At 37.5% G+C, this 17,785-nt stretch overlaps 1 protein-coding gene across 2 annotated transcripts in view; it reads left to right on the forward strand.

Moving 5' to 3' along the window:
* Smarcad1 (SWI/SNF-related, matrix-associated actin-dependent regulator of chromatin, subfamily a, containing DEAD/H box 1) overlaps positions 1-17,785 on the forward strand; it is a 65,240-nt gene that overhangs the window by 4,944 nt on the left and 42,511 nt on the right. For both annotated transcript variants that reach the window (XM_041640575.1, XM_041640568.1), the window contains exons 3-5: positions 12,337-12,511; positions 13,489-13,654; positions 14,787-14,853. In XM_041640575.1, coding sequence (XP_041496509.1) covers positions 12,337-12,511; positions 13,489-13,654; positions 14,787-14,853 — 408 coding nt within the window. The remainder of the gene's footprint in view (positions 1-12,336; positions 12,512-13,488; positions 13,655-14,786; positions 14,854-17,785) is intronic.

The following is a 17,785-nucleotide window of genomic DNA, read 5'->3' on the forward strand; positions in this document are numbered from 1 at the left end:
TTAGCTTTTGGGTGTGAAAGTGTTAATTAGTGGGTCTTGATTTCATTTATTTAATTTATTGTGCAGAATGAGCCCAGAACTTAAGAAATGCTAGGCAAATGCTTAACCATGACCTACAACCTTAGCCCTCAGGCTGATTTTACTGAGTGTCTAAGTTATTAATACTTAAACTTTTTTTTTTAACCTTTGGCTTTTATGAGCACAATGGGTTTGGTGGTATTAAAATAGTGGTAGATAAATTAAAAGAACTTGTTGTGTTCTATTTATATGCTAGAGTAAAATGAGTGGATTGCAGTCCTTGGGGAGTAGCTGGGAGAAAGGATGCTTAAATGTGTGCATTAAGCAAGTGCAATGTGATAATCATGATAGGGAAAAAACTAAGGAAAGTAAGCTGAAATCTGAACCATAGTTTCATAGCTATTAGTGTTGCAGTGTTGAGTAGTGTTTATGTTGATAGAGGGAGGAATTGAGAGGAATACAGTAAGCTCTTACATATTACTGAGAAGGTTCATGAAATGTCTCAGAAGAAATAACCTTTGGAGTAGACTAAACAGTCATCATGGAATCATTGTTGGATGAAAAAATGGATGAAAGTGTTGAAAATACATGTTGCCTTGAAACAGTTGTGATATGTTTTGTTACCTGTTAAAGAGGGTTAGGTAGCCTGAAGTAAAGAATGTAGTACAGAAGTCAGAAATGGTTGCACACATTCTTAATTCTAACTCTTCAGAGGTGGAGATGGGAAGATCAGGAAGGAGTCAGAGTCATTCTCAGTTATGCAACGAGTTTGAGGCCAGTCTAGGATACTTGAGAAACCAAAGAAATGTACATATACTAAAAAAGGCTATATAGTCTCTCGCCCATACTGTCATAGACTAGTTCTAAATAGCAGGAATTTAATCCTCATGTTGAAGATTGGAAATTCAGTTTATGATACCAGAAGACTCTGAAGTGGACCCACATCCTAGATGTCTTTTGGCTGGACATTCAATTGACGCAGGATGAGTCTGCCTGTTTGTTTTTTTTTTTTCTTTTTTCTGTTTTCTTTTTAAAAATCACTAATTTCATTTGTGATGGCTTTGAACTCACAGTTCAATGGCTGAGTCTCCAGATGCCGTCACCTCAGGTGTTAATTTTTTGTACATTAGCCAGATGTGATATCTGCCTGTTATCTTAGCACTGTGGAAGCTGACACAGGGCTTCGTAAGTTGGAGGCAGTGTGGCCTGTGCATTGGGACTGTTCCAAATACAACAGATTTCAGCGCGTGAGTGCTGGTGGGAGCACAAACATTTAGAACATAATCCTACTTGTGTACTATAGAAATTTGTTTTGTTTTGTTTTTCAAGACAGGGTTTCTCTGTAGCTTTGGAGCCCGTCCTGAAACTAGCTCTTGTGACCAGGCTGGCCTCGAACTCACAGAGATCCACCTGCTTCTGCCTCCCCAGTGCTGGGATTAAAGTGTGTGCCACCACTGCCTGGCTACTACAGAAAAGTTTCCTCTTGTGTCTAGGCTGAGCAAGGTTTCTCTTTATAGGAAATGGGCTCCAAAAAGCCAGGTCACAGAATCTCACTAATTTTTAAATAATCTATTTTTATTTTATGTGTCTGGGTGTTTTGCCGGCATGTATATCTGCACCATGTGCATGCTGTTTCTGAGTAGGTCAGAAAAGAGTGTCATTCCCTGGACCTGGAGTTATGGACAGTTGTGAGGTATGGGGTGAGTACTGGGACTCAAACTGATCCTTTGGAAGAGCAGCCAGTGCTCTTAACTGCTTAGCAATCTCTCCAGCCCCAGAGTTTCTTAGTTTTATGGCAAAATCATAATCCAGTGTATTCTGTATTTTTCTTCCCTTCCCTTCCCTTCCCTTCCCTTCCCTTCCCTTCCCTTCCCTTCCCTTCCCTTCCCTTCCCTTCCTTCCCGACAGGGTTTCTTTGTGTAACAGCCCTGACTGTCCTGGACCTAGCTCTTTTTTTCTATTTATTATGTATAAAATATTCTTTCTGCATGTATGCCTGCAGGCCAGAAGAGGGCACCATACCTCATTACAGATGGTTGTGAGTCACCATGTGATTGCTGGGAATTGAACTCAGGACTTTTGGAAGAACAGGCAATACTCTTAACTGCTGAGCCATCTATCCAGCCCCGGAACTAGCTCTTGTAAACCAGGCTGGCCTCAAACTCACAGAGATCTGCCTACTTCCTCCCCAGTGCTGGGATTAAAGGTGTGTGTTACCACCACCACCCTGTGTGCATATCTGTTTTTTTGCATATCATTGCTTTTTGAGGAACTGCTATATTATTCCCTTGTTTGTTTGCTGGCCGCCCAGCAACTCAGACCCTAAATAACTACATAGAAGCTGTATCAAATCACTGCTTGACCCATTAGCTCTAGCTTCTTTTTGGCTAGCTCTTACGTATTAATTTAACCCATTTCTAGTAATCTGTGTATTGCCACGTGGTTGTGGCTTACCTGGTGAAGTTCTGGCGGCTGTCTCCCCCCTGGGGCTACATGGCTTCTCTTTGACTTTGCCTCCTTTCTGCTAGCATTCAGTTTAGTCCACCGCCCCCCAACTCTCTACCTAGCTCTGCTCTACCCTTTCACAGGCCCCAAACAGCTTATTTATTACACAGCATACAGAGGGGACTCCCATATCACATAGTGGTTGTTCCACTTAACATTTCTACCTCTAGTACATGGATTTCAGTTTTTTCTGCTTTCAGGGGCTTTAAAAGTTTTACTCATTTTGTGTGTGCCGCTAGAAATTGAACCCAGAGTTTATGTGGGTTTACTTCATACACTACTACTGAGCTGCAACATGAGTTATTTTCTATTCTGGTGCAGTTTGTTTTGGGGGAAGAAAAATGGTTTTAAGTTTTGTTTTTGAGAGCTTCGTAGCTCAGGCTGGCCTTATTACGATCTTGCCTCAGCCTTCTCAGTACTGAAGTCACAGGCATGAATCAATAACATCTTGTGGATTTGGTTAGTTTTTGATAATAGCCAGCCTATGGAGTATGAATTGGTATATTTTGATTTTAATTTTAAATCTCATCCAGAAATAAAGGGTGATGACTTTCTCCTCAGCTCAGGATTTACCAGTTAGCAGCCACTTATTAACATAGCATCCTCACGTCTAAGGTCATGTTTGTTTGTGTCTGGGGTCAGTAGTCTTGTTTTTCTAATGTATCAGTTCCCTAGTATTTATGTTAACACACACATATATTCTAGAAGTGAATGTGTTTCTTTCCCTCTCCCACTTGAAAGTTGTTAAAAAGTGATTTATTTTGTTTCCTAATTAAAATTTCCAAGTGTCTGAAATTGTGTTTGCATTTTAGAAATACTTGCTACAATTAAATGTAGTTGATAGAACCGTACAAGTGAGGTTTGCTATAACATTTTTTATGAATATGTTATGTATTAATTGTGTCAATCCACTAATATTATTGAGATTTTCTTTGTAGCCTTAAAATATAATTACTTTTTACCAAAACTATAGGAGCTTGAGGAGAAGAAAATATTTAATTTTATGTTAACTAATATGTATTACCTCTTTTAACTCTGGAAAGCAAAAAGCTGAATATAATTTACAGAGGCTTAAAATAGTCACCAAACATTTTCTTTTCACAACATTGACAAGTGGTTTGTGGACAAAGGATGAAGGTTAGACTTAGGTCACTGCTGTGGAGTGAGGCGATCTAACACACAGACCTAGAATTCCTAACAGTGGAATTGTATGTACTGTACTAAATAAAACAAACTGAATGTACTCAAAACTATTTGTTCATCATTATTGTTGTTTTAACTCAGTGTGTACAACAGCACAGCAAGATGGCATAAATGATTTCAAGTCACAGTTTCATCTTTTTGTGACCTTTTTTTTTCTATTTTAGGTACTAGGGATAAAAAGTCCAAGGGCTGGAGTGATCACTCAGTGGTTAAGAGCATGATGCTCTCGCAGAGAACCTGGGTTCAGTTTTAAGCACCCAAATATGGACCAGTTCAAGAGATTGGACACCCTCTTCTGGCCTCTCAGTACCAGGCACACACATGCTATACATATGTACATGTAGGCAAACACCCATACACATTAAAAGAAAAATCTAAAACATAAGAAAGTCCAGGACCTTTTGTATCCACTAATCATTTTTCTTTTCCATCTACAACACACACAAAAAACCTTAACTGTTTCTTTTTTTATAATTAAAATTTATTGTATGTGTATGGGTGTTTTGCCTATATGTATGCCTGTGCACCACATGTGTCTGGTGCTGTAGAGGCCAGAAGCAGGCATCGGATACCCTGCAGTTGTGGTTCTAGTAGTGAGGTGCTTTGTTGGTGCTGGGAATTGAACTTTGGCCCTCTGTTAAGAGTAGCCAGTGCTTTTAATTGCTGAGCCATCTCTCTAGCTCGTTTGTTTTGTTTTTGGCATTTGGCTCATGATTTTATGCTACCCAGGTTAGCATAAACACATATAAATAAGATTGTCTTTGAATTACTGATCCTCCTGTATCCTCTTCGCTAGTTTTGATATTAAAAGCATGTGTCACCAAACTGGTACATGCCTAACTTCTGTTTGTCTCCCCCTCAAATACGTAATTTCATTCATTCTTTTTTTTTTCCATGTATAGTACTTCCAGGTAATATTTTATTTAGATCATGTAGGTATTGTCTCTATATTTCTGGATACTGGAGTTAGGGTTTTCTATGTGGCATTAAGTGCATTGATCTAAAGCTCTTAAGATATGACTAATATAAATGTATAAGCAAAATACTGGCTAAAATAAAAAACTTGAGTATAAACATTTCTTTTTTTATCTTCAAATACCTTGAGGATTTTTTATTTTATTTTTAAATTTATTTATTTATTAAAGATTTCTGCCTCCTCCCTGCCGCCTCCCATTTCCCTCCCCTTCCCCCAAACAAGTCCCCCTCCCTCGTCAGCCCAAAGAGCAATCAGGGTTCCCTGCCCTGTGGGAAGTCCAAGGACCACCCACCTCCATCCAGGTCTAGTAAGGTGAGCATCCAAACTGCCTAGGCTCTCATTCATTTATTCAGTCAGTCAGTCAGTCAGTCAGTCAGTCAGTCAGTCAGTCAGTCCTTTGTATGGTGGAGAAAGGAAGAATTGCACACGTGGTGCCACTGTGTACACGTGTCAGTCAGAAGACAATTTTGTGGACTTGTTTCTCATTGCCCTTTAGTGTGGGTTCTACCTCATGCCACCAGTCTGCAGCAGCAAATACTGCCCACCACCAGTCCTGTTTGTTCTTTTAGAAGGACGAATATGTAGTTTAATTGATATCCCAGGAAATTGTCTTATAAATAAATTGTTATGTTAGAGCAATATATGTAATTATACATTGAGAATTGGCCAGCTTTCATAAATCTACCTCATGGATGTAAAGGCTTGTTTCCGTTCTATGTTGAGAGAAGCTTTACTTATGGATTACTAGGAAATTTGAATTAGCTCTATGGATATTTAATCTTCCAGTAGTAATTTTTTGTTTTTGCCTGAGCCTTGGTGTTGGGCCACTTAAAAAGACAAATCAAAGTCAGGCTTGGTGTTAGGCACCTGTAATCCCAGCCTTTGGGAGGCCGATTCAGTCAGTCTGTGCTATACACATAAGACCCTCTCTAGCCGGGTGGTGATGGCACATATCTTTAATCCCAGCACTCAGGAGGCAGAAGCGGGCGGATCTCTGAGAGTTCGAGGCCAGCTTGGTCTATGAGAGCTAGTTCCAGGACAGGCCCCAAGCTACAGAGAAACCGTGTCTCAAAAAACAAAAAAGAACAAACAAACAAACAAAAAAAAAACCAACCAAAAAAAAAAAAGACACTCTCTCAACCTCCCCACTCTTCAACAAAAGAAAAAGACCAAACCAATGTGACCATGAACCTTTCTAGGCAGGGTCTCCTGTTTTTCTGGCTGACTATAAACCCACTATACATAGCTGATGATGCCCTTGAACTTCCTATCCGCTTGTTTCTACTCTATCCCCACCATGCTCTGTTTCACCTCAACTCTGAACTCTTACTTTGGTTCGTTATTCAGATACGAGAATGGGCATAAAAGAGTTTAAAATTTGCTTATAACTCTGCTTGTGGGAGACTTTCATAAGCATATGTTATAGGCTCCTATTTTGGTAATGATAAAAAGAGGTCTTGTTTAAAAAGCCATTTTATTTTATTTTTAGATGGAAAAAAGCAGGCTGTCCTCCCTTACTAATTTAGCATTTGGTTGAGTCTTTTATTACGTTTAATTGTAATTCGTGTATATGATGCTTTTTTATTTTTTTTATTTTTTATTTATTTTTTTTAAATTTATTTATTTATTATGTATACAACATTCTGCTTCACACACACCAGAAGAGGGCACCAGATCTTATTACAGATGGTCGTGAGCCATCATGTGGTTGCTGGGAATTGAACTCATGACCTCTGGAAGAGCAGTCAGTGCTCTTAACCTCTGAGCCATCTCTCCAGCCCCCTATGATGCTTTTTTAAAAATTGTTTTTATTGAGCTATATATTTTTCTCCGCTCCCTTTCCTTCTCCCCTCCCTTTCTGCTGTCTCCAAAGATCTCCATGTTCCCAATTTACTCAGGAGATCTTGTCTTTTTCTACTATTTGTATATGATTCTTGTGCCTTTTTTTTTTCAGGGCAAGTTGAACAATAACTTACCTTCTGTCCAGAACCTTTTGCATTCTCTATCTACTGCTATGGCGCCTTGAACACATTCAGGCATTCAGCTGTGAGTCAGTGCAAGGCTTCAGACTTGTATGCCTTCCCAGGATTTTGTAAATGCACGGCTCACTTAATATATCTTTAAAGAAACAATAAAAATATGCATTTAATTAAGTCTTGCCATAGTACGGTGACTATCTCTGAGAAAAGCAGTGGGAAATTTGTTTTCAGTTAACTTTTATAGGGCACAATATTATTTGGCTTTTTGAGGCATGGTATCACTTTTTTAAAAAAAAATTTTGTATGACCTTAAAAACATAACTGGCATGACTATAAGTTTATTAAGGTTACTATTAATCTGTATTTCTTTTTTTTTCCTTTTTTTTCCAAGATAGGGTTTCTCAGCTATGGAGCCAGTCCTAGAAATCACTCTGCAGACCAGGCTTGGCCTTGAACTCACAGAGATCTGCCTGCCTGTGCCTCCAGAGTGCTGGACAAAGATGTGTGCTACCACTGCCTGGCTAATTTGTATTTCTTCATTATACATTACATTTTTAAGTGAGTTGCATAAGCACAATACCCCAACAAGAGTAGAAATACATATACAGAATAACAAAATTAAATTTGCATTAATAAATCAAAATCCATACCACTATAAAATATTTAAGATTAATGATTGTTTTTTTGATTACAGTAGAATCAATAATTTACACTTTTACATAATATCTGTATCTCCTCCCCTTTTCTTTTTAGAATGAGATCCCTGAATCTAATCTCTTTTTTTCAGCTTTTTTTTCCTGACCATTACTAATAGTAACTTGTAATCAAACCTGCTTAAATGGTAATAAATATCCATGACTCATTTTTTGGGAATGGGGGTATAGTTTCCTAGATTGCTTCCTGTTGATTGGGTGTGCTGGTAATCAACCATGAGAAAATCAGGATAATTATTAGGTCTTGGCTGTAGTATTCTGTGAGGCTGGATCATCTTAGTCAGCAATCTGGGAGCTGTTTTGGATGCTGGATCACCTGGGCCATCCATTTTCATTGGCTTCTGGTCCTCTTGCTCTGAAAGCATATAAACTTTTAAAGGTAACTTACATATGTTCATTAATTAGTACAAGTATAGATTGTACGCAATTGTACACAAGTCAGTTAAAGATTATTTTTTTGTTTTATGTGTTTGAGCAGGTAAAATATCCATTATGTGTCTTGTAGTTCTTTTAGAATTCTTTTTTTTTTTCCTGGTATTTTTTTTTTTTTGAGACAAGATTTCTCTGTAGCTTTGGTGCCTGTCCTGGAACTAGCTCTTGTAGACCAGACCTCGAATCTGGCCTCGAATTCACAGAGATCCACCTGCCTCTGCCTCCTGAGTTCTGAGATTAAAGGCATGTGCACCACCACCTCCTGTTTTTAGGATTATTTCTTTATGTTTGTAGACAGGATTTTTAGATGGTCTTTCTCTACCAAACTTGATCATCTTTAATTTTGAATGAATCCACAATCTTTCACTTCCTGTGGAAATAAAAACAAAACCTCCTCCCCAAAGTAACATACCTTTTTACTTAAAATATTTTTAAAATATATAGGCTGGTTGAATCTAGGAGTTTTCACAATCCAGTGTCTCTTAGTAACCAAAAAATTCAAAGACAACACAGTAACATGCAGGATCCAGACTCTCTGCATATTTCTCATTTTTACATGGCTTTTTTCTCTTATATTACTTTACTCACTTTTTAAGGACTTTAATTTTTTAAAAAAAAACTATACTTTTAGTCTATGACTGTATATGCTCTTTCTTTTCTCTCTCCCAAGGCTATGTATGTTTATGAACATACTGTTATCAGTTTACAGGTTTTTTTCATCTGAATCTGTATTTACTATATTTCTATCTTTTTCTGATCATATGAGCCTTTAGACTGCTAAGCAGCATAGCTAGGACCAAGGGCATGGGGGTTGGGGGGGAGGGCTTTGGCAGCTGGCAATACCCTGCTAGGCTTCATGAGAGCCTAGCTTTATGGCCACGGTACCAGCAAGAGTCATGGCTACCTCTCCAACTCTGGTACTGTTGGGTTTATGCTACCAAGTAGTATGCCTCCTGCTGCCCATAAACAATATATAAGTATTGGGCAGCTGGGCCTCTTAAACAAGCCACCCATTTTTGCTGCTAGTACCAAGCCAGGAACCCATCTTTTAAAGGAGCTGCTCCTTTTCTTGCCGCCAGCAGACAAGTTAACCTGAGAAAAAAAACTGTTACCAAGAAGTCATGCTTGACTCCATTCTTGTGTGTCTAGAATCCCTTTTTAAGCTTTTGTCAGGTTTTACATGGAAATTCTGGTCCCACATTGGAACACCATATATATTTGGATGTTTTTCTCCAGCCTGTCAGTTTCCAAATAGCCACTCAGAGGCTTAATATTAGAAATGCTCGGCCAATAGCTCAGGCTTGTTGCTAGCTAACTTTTACACTTAAGTTATCCCCTATTTCTTATCTGTGCTTGACCTCATGGCTCATGACTTATTACCTAATTTTCTACCCATCCTACTTCTCGGTGGCTGGCTGGCATCTTCCTGTGACTCTGCCCTTTACTTCAGTATCCTCAGTTCATTGTCCCACCTAACCTTTGTCCTGCCTTGCTGTATAGGCCAATCAGCTTCTTTATTAACCAATGAGAGTAATATTCACAGTGTACAGAAAGATTATTCCACAGCACAAACAAGCTCTCTATAGAACTTTATAGAAACTTCTATAACATGTCAACATTAGGATGATGTACATTAATCAGCAAGTATATTCTAAATGACCATATGTTACAGAATAATACATAGATTAAATGAGTGATTGAAATGCAGAATGGGCCAGTGGTTTTAATGCTACATAATGCAGTGTTTTTGTTAGACATTCAGATTCCATACAGCATCTAGCCTTTTAGGTCAGACTGTTAAGCCAACACGATTGCTCAGAAGATGAAGAAAATTGCTGCCAAGACTGCCCTGGGTTCACCAGGACCCACATGATAGGAGGATAAAAAGACTCCCAAATGTTTTCTTCCACTGACCTCCACATATATGCTTTAATAAAATTGAGAAAGAAAGTATGGATTTAATAACAAGAACTACTCACAGAAATCAAAGAAGGTTGGAAAAATATTTCTATTTCTGCCTATACAACTGAAGCATGACTTTTTCCACAGAAAAATGAAGTATTTGGTTAACTTGTTTACATGGGGCTAAGATAGGGCTCCAAGGTTGTTTTCCTGTGTGAGGCACTGCCTTCAGTTCCTGACACTGCGTGGGGAATAAAGGAATGATTATAATGGTGGTTACCGGGATTCTAGAGTTTTAGAATATTCTAATTTAGACTTCCAGAATAAGGGGTAGAGTTGCTCTCTTAGCATGTAGGAAGAGATGCGTTTTTATTCTCCACTTTAGTTTCATTTACAAAATAGTGATAAACTCTGTGTCCTCAGGGTTATTGTTTATTATGGTTGAGGGCTTGATAAGGACTTAGGAAGTAGTTAATCCAATTACTAAATTTTTTAAAAACTGATTTTTCTATTTGATGATTTCATACATGTATATATTCTGATTACTCTCTTCTGCCTTCTCACCTGCCTCTCAGCCTTATCAACCGCTACCCACTCATCCCTACCAAATTTTTCCCAGATTCATGACTGTTGGTTGTGCTCTGTGACCCGTTTAGTTTAGCTAGGATCATCTGTATGACCCTTTGATTAGAACTCTCCACTGGAGGCGAGTGGGGTCATACGGTGGGGTATGTGGAGGCTCTGGGATCGCACATCTCTTCCCGAGTCTATCAGTAGTGAGGGGTAGTGATTCTTAGTTAAAAATAATTTTTAATTATGTGTATGTATGTTTCACTGGGAGTATGTACACATGAGTGCAGGTGCCTGCAAAGGTGAGTGCTACTGATCCCATGGAACTGGAGTTAAAGAAGGTTTCAAGCCACATGATCTGGATGCCGGGAATCAAACTGGTCCTCTGCAAGAATAGTATATGCTCTTAATGGCTGAGCCATTTTTCCAATACTAAGGTTTTTTTTTTTTTTTTGAATATTTAGATCTGCTTCACTAAAACCCCCAAAGCCAGTATCACCATGGTGTTCAATAACAGGAGAAATGATCAATATGAAATATAAAACTTATTTGCAATAACAGGAGAAATGATCAATATGAAATATAAAACTCTTTTGCGAGCTAGGAGGTGGTGCACATCTTTAATCTCTGCCTTCGGGAGGCAGAGGCAGGCAGATCTCTGAGTTCGAGCCCGGCCTGGTCTACAAGAGCTAGTTCCAGGAAGGCTCCAAAGCTACAGAGAAACAAAAAAAAAAAAAAAAAAAAATTAAAACTGTTTTGGGAATTCTTTGGAGTTCTTGCTAACCTTTGAGGCAGTCATTTTATATTAGCCCTAATTGACTAATTTTTTTTTTTTATTTTCTTGATAGTGACAAGAGAGCCTTACTACTCTGAGAGTATATTATGTAGTCAATGATTGATAGAGGAGGGGCAACAATTTCTTCTATGGAGTAGTGTCTAGTAAGGTACCTGTGCTAAGTGTAAACAAACCCGTCAGGCATGTGCCTATAAATAATCCTATTGAAAATCAGAATCTTCAAAAACACATGGTACTAGAAATGTGCCTGCTGGGGAGGAGGAAAGGAATCAGTGGGAGTGGAATGGTAAGGGAGGGATGGTGCTGGTGGATATAGTTGAAAACATGTATATGTGAAAACATCATGATGAAGACATTATTATGTATGGTTAATAATGATTAAAAAGACCACTTAAAAAGTTGTAGGAGAGCTGGGTCTTGTAGGAGAGGCTTATTTCTTCTTATCCCAGCCAGCACTTAGGTAACTAAAGCATGTAGATCTAGGGAGATTGTGAGTTTTGAGTTTGAGAACACCTTTTCTCAATGAAAAATAATGTCAGCAATGGTGGGTGCAGAGGCACAGCTTCAGGCTGTCACTGCTAGCAGTCTGAGGAGTTCCTGTAATGTTTTGGTGTCTTGATTCAGGTAAAACTGCATTCTTGTATTCCTGCCGAGAATAATTTCAGGATGAACCTGGGAGAAGCAGATTGAGGTTTGTTAAGTATGAGGGCTAAGGAAAAGTGAGTTGCTTGGGTAGAAACTGAGTCATCCCCAAAAGATGATGGTGGGTTAATAACAATGTAGGATTTTGGAAGCTTTGGTAATTAATTTCATTGTTCTGTGGATTTTTTTAGGCATTCTTCCCTTTCTTTATTCCTCTTTTGATAATTGAGATTATCAAATGTCTATACCAGTCGGCTAAGATAAAACTAAGCCACTAAATTTTCACAAGGGAGTTAAACCTTTTACTGTAAATCTCTGGTGAATTATTTAGAAAACTTCAGGTGTACAGTTGGGAAGAGAGGAAAATTTAAGCAAATACTGGTTGTTTTATGATTCTTGTTTCTCAGCTAGGAAGAGGCTCAGCCAGATTAGGGCTCTTTTCATGTCTTCATAGTTTTCCTGTTCCATTTCATGAGGGGAAAGCTTCTTGGTTTTAAAGCAGAAACAATGTACAAAATTGGTGATTTTCATATTAGCACATGAATGTAATTAATAAAAATTTACTTTAGGCTTGCTCAGAATATCTTTTTTCTTTTGCAGAAGATTCTAGTGTTCCAGAACCTCCAGACAATGAAAGTAAAGCAAGTTTATCGTGTTTCCAAAGTCAAAGAGGAATACAGTATATTGATTTATCTTCTGATAGTGAAGATGTTGCTCCAAATTGTTCCAGTACAATTCAAGAGAAAAAATTCAACAAAGACACAGTGATTATAGTGTAAGATACTTAACAGTTGTCAACTATGTTTGCACCTGTTACAGTTTTCAGAAATGATAAAAGTAGTTTGAAATATTTGAGTGATTATTTTTGACTTTATTCATCTGCATCTATTGTTTTTCCTAACTCTGCCTTCTGTTTTCTAGAATATGATTTTTATTAAAAGATTTAGTAAGAAAAATTTGATATTATTAGCTATCTATAGTGTAAAAACTCTTGACATCTGTAGAGATGTCAGTGAGGTAGTTAACTTGTGATATTCAAGATTTGAAAAGTCTAGGTTGTATATCCAAATTCTAGAGTCTAAAGTACACTCTGTCTACCTACTTACATCTCTATCTTTATTTGGTGTTGGGGATCAAACTGAGGACCTTGCCCATGTTAGGCAAGTGTTCAGTCAAATTTTACACTATATATTTAACATGTCAAGTATAGCAGAGTGGAATAAGATTAAAACTGTTTGTTATAGAGTAAACCTTCTTTGTGTAGTAAATCCTTTGTTTGCTTCGGTTTTGTTCCTGACAGTCAGTTGTACCTCTCTGATTTTATCACTATAATCCTGATAACCTAGCTACTTAGAGAAATATTTTGTACCTTTGTGTCAGTGTAGGTTTCATGCTGCCTCAGGAGCAGATGATCAGTATCATTCAGGATGCTGAGCATTAGCAAAATTTAGGAAGGGGAAGGTAGGAAGTCGGTAAATATGTATAGATATATCAGTGAGCGACAGGGAGTTTTCTTTGTTTTTTTTTCCTTTGTGGTCAGATTAATCTGAGAGCTCTTTCAGTGTGTTCTTGTATTAATAATATAGATTTTATACTTGACAACATTAATATGGCAAAAGTTCTTTTCCTTTGACAAATATTGATTACATTCCTATAAATGTTCTATTGTGTCATGTGTTTGCATACAGACAGCATGACAGAAAGCATTAGTGGGATGCATTAATAAGACTTTTCATGTGATAATATTTGTAGTTCAGAGCCATCTGAAGATGAAGAGTCTCATGACCTTCCTTCTGTAACACAAAGAAATGACGTTGCAGAACTGGAAGACCTTTCAGAATTGGAAGATCTTAAAGATGCTAAGCTTCAGACACTGAAGGAACTTTTCCCACAAAGAAATGACAATGATCTCCTAAAGGTTGTACTTTTTTAAAAAATTTCTTAAAGACTTTTTAAAAAAATTTATGTATATGCATGTTTGCTTGCATGTATGCACATTCACTGCTTGCATGCCTGGTACTGACGGAGACCAGAAGAAGGTGCCAGATCCCCTTACACTGGATCATGAACCATTGTATGCTGTCACATGAGTTCTGGGAATTGAACCTGAGTACTCTGCAAAAGCAGCTACTTACTGCTCTCAACCACCTCTCTCAACTGCTGTGTATGGTTTGCGTGTTGTCACACACACACACACACACACCCCAGTGCATACCTGTGCAGTCAGAGCCCTGGTTGTCTGAGCCAGTTTTCCCCTTTTACCGTGGTATCTGGGGAGTCATCTTCAGTCATACAGTGTGTGTGGCAAACGCTGTGCCTGTGTCCCCTGATGTATATAGTTACTTGCATCTGTAATGATAAAAAGAAATCTCTCCTGAGTTGGGTACTGTAGTTATAATACACAACCATTTATTTTGACACCTGCTGAGGCCTGCTGGGAACAGGACCTCTAAAAGGCAAGTTTATCTGGAGGATAGTGCTGCAAGCCCTTTATTGCTGGCTATAAGTGAGGCCCTCACAACCAGAGAGAGCAAATAGCTCTTCTTAAAAATTGAGGTGCTTATGCTGGAGGTGAAACTGAATTCTACTTAGGCAAGAGGTGTGCTTACGTGTGTAAAGCAAAAATCAACTTGGCAGCTCCTGGGGATAAACCACACAAAAGCAGAATATTTTGGGGAAATGTAACTCAGGCGCATGGAAAGAGTAGCATGGTTCATGCTATATTCCTAAATAACCTTCCTGCAAAACTGTTGGATACCGCGTCTGTGTAATGTTGTGTCCCTCATGGCTCACATGATAATGAAAAGTAAATAAATAAGAATGGATTGTGCTCTTTTAGTTTTTTTATTTATTTATTTTAAAGATATCTTATGTTGGAATTTTCAGTAACAAGTGTAAGCTCTCAAAATAAAATTTTACCATAGGGCGTAGACACTGATCACGTGCCCCCTTCTAGATGATGTTTCCTATGTTTGTTTATGATAGTGAGATCTTTGTGAAATAATTCTTCAGGGGTTCATTTTTAAACGTCTGCCTTTTCTTCTTGTTAGTTGATTGAATCAACAAGCACTATGGATGGAGCCATTGCTGCTGCCTTGCTGATGTTTGGTGATGCAGGTATGCTTTCTTTAGACTTAAGTTATCATAGATACCATCTATTAATGTTTGCTTAACATTTACTACCAACTTTGTGAGGTGTCAGAAGCTTCAGTTTCAGGTAGAAGAAACCAGCTTAGAAAGGTTAGGTAAATTAATGGATATCGTCCAGTTGTTTGGTGATTTTGCTTGGTTTTTGCAGATTAAATTCTATTGAAACTTTTGGAAGTCATATTTACTCAAATCTCCTTTCTGGTTGTGTGGTGATTTTGTTTATAAGTTTACAAACCTGAGTTAATAAAATAAATACATACTTGATGTCTTGTGGAAAATCCTATCTGGATTCTTTCATTGTGTAAATATTTCAGACTTCTGAGAGAAAACCAAATGAATTTGAAGGAGCTTACAATAGAAATGATCTTCAGTTGTTTAGCAGTTATGAGTTTCCTTTAATTTATACATATCAATATATATATATATATATATATATATAGCACCTGTAAACCTACTAAAAAGCATAAAAATTGATAAAATTTAGACTCTATTAACTACTTTTTAAAAAATGATTTGTTTTTATTTTGTGTACATTGGTGTTTAGTCTGCATGTATGTCTGTGTAAGAGTGTCGAATCCTTTGGTGCTGGAGTTACAGACAATTGTGAGCTGCCATGTGGGTGCTGGGAATTGAATCTGGGTTCTTGGAAGAGCAGCCAGTGCTCCTAACCACTGAGCTATCTCTCTTGCCACCTATTAACCACTTAAAATGTTAGGTTTGTGAGTGATTGTGTTTTGAGATAGGGCTTTACTTTGTAGCCTCCACGTTGGCTTTGAACTTTCAGTCTTCTGCCTCAGTTTCCAGAGTGCTAAAATTACAGGTGTTTCTTCCCCACTTCACCCAACACATGTTAGATTACAAAATATAAACTATTAGCTTACATTTATATATAGCATGATTTGCTTTATCACAAATAGCTACTCAATTCATCTAGGTTTTTTAATTTTAAAAAGGACTTCATGGTTTTTTATAGGATTGGTTCATTTATTTTTTTCCATTATATTTATTACTTATTATACCAGTAAAATATATCCTATATAAATCTTAGGTTATTCCTCAAGGATTAATTTTAGATTATGTTACTTAATCAAAAAGTATGCACTATTTTAATTGTTGTATGTACTTCTGTGTTACTTTTACTAGAAGTTGTACAAGTTTATGATTTTTCAACAATGCATGCCCATTTTTCTATTAAGTTTATCTATTTATATATGTGTGTTTGTGTGTGTATACACTTAAGTTTATATATAATATTTAAATATATATAAATTTTATGTAAGTGTATATATAAATTGTATGTATGTATGTATCTATATCTATCTATCTATCTATCTATCATTTTTTTTTATCCGAGATAGGATTTTTCTGTGTTACAGTTCTGGCTGTTCTGGAACTCAATTAATAGACCAGGCTGGCCTTGAACTGAATCTGTTCAAGAGACTGATCAAGGTATCATTCTGCTTCTGCCTCCCAAGTGCTGCAACAACTGTAGGTGTTTGCCACAATGCCTGGCTTTTTGATTGTTTGTTTTTTGAGAGAGTGTAGCTCTGGCTGGCCTGGAACTCACTTTAGTAGACCAGGATGGCCTTGAACTCACCTTTGTTTCCTGGGTGCTGGGATTAAAGGTGTGCACCACCACTGCCTGACAAATAAAAACTAATTTTTTTTTTAATCTTAAAGTACATACCAAGAACAGCCTGGTCTACAAGAGCTAGTGCCAGGACAGGCTCCAAAGCTACAGAGAAACCCTGTCTCGAAAAACTAAAAAAAAAAAAAAAAAAGTACATACCAAGAAAAAAACAACCAATGTAGTTTTTTCCCATCCCACAGACCTGTCATCACAGATTCAATAGATTTTCTCTTTCTTTCTCTCTCTCTCTCTCTCTTTCTTTCTTTCTTTCTTTCTTTTTTGACACAGGGTTTCTCTATCCTTTCACTGGAATGACTGGAGAGGATTCTAAGTATGATACCATTTCCTCCCCATTAAATACTTGTATGCCTGTTTGGACAAGGGCACAGTATTATGTGGGTGCCCTGTGCATAGAATATTGAGGATATTTTTGTAACCATATCTTTGGTGACCTGGAATAGTCCTGCCAACTCCTGGTCTTGGACTCCTTGGCAGTGAAGAGTGTAAATAATAGTGTGGAACTCCTTTTGTCTTAAGTAACATCTCAATTGATGTATTAATTTAACAGGTGGTGTTGTTATCTACTATTCAACTAATAGGTAGCACCTGCTATTTTAGGTACTGAGGATTTATAAAGAAACCAGATACCTACCCCTGCCTGGTGAAGTTTCTAATTACACTGAATCTTAACCATCTAGCTTGTTCCTTTTATCTTTGCCTGGTTTTTATTGTCACTTAATCATTAAGTGGCAAATTACAAATAAACAGGAAATTGGGACTTTCTTGTTCTTTAAATAACTTTCGTTTCTAAATCTTGGGCTGAACAAAGCAGTATATCAGACATTTTTACTTTTCATAGAATGCACTTTGAGATGCTGTGTAGAATGACAGATTTGTGTAAGCTGAAGATAAGCTTCAATATACTACCTGTCATTAAGACAACATTATTTTGGATATTTTGGGATATTTTTCTAACAAAAGGCTTTTCAGGTGCCTGTGAGTAATCTTAGATAGGTATACCAATCATGACTTTGAATACTTGGCTTTGGCACAAATTACAGTCTATAGATAGTATCACCCTTGGCCAATAAACAGAGGTAGTTTTTAAACTTAAAAAGTTTTAGTTATTCATACTGAGTTGTTTTTTTTTTTTTTTTTTTGTATGGCTGTTTTGCCTGCATGTGTGTCTGTGTACCACTTGTGTACCTGGTGCTCATGGGCCAGAAGAGGGCACTGGGTCCCCTGGAACTGGAACTAAAAGTGCTTATG

Source organism: Microtus oregoni, unplaced genomic scaffold, assembly GCF_018167655.1.
Source record: "Microtus oregoni isolate MIOR12 unplaced genomic scaffold, Mior012 000002F_ref0000024, whole genome shotgun sequence".
Taxonomy (NCBI): domain Eukaryota; kingdom Metazoa; phylum Chordata; class Mammalia; order Rodentia; family Cricetidae; genus Microtus; species Microtus oregoni.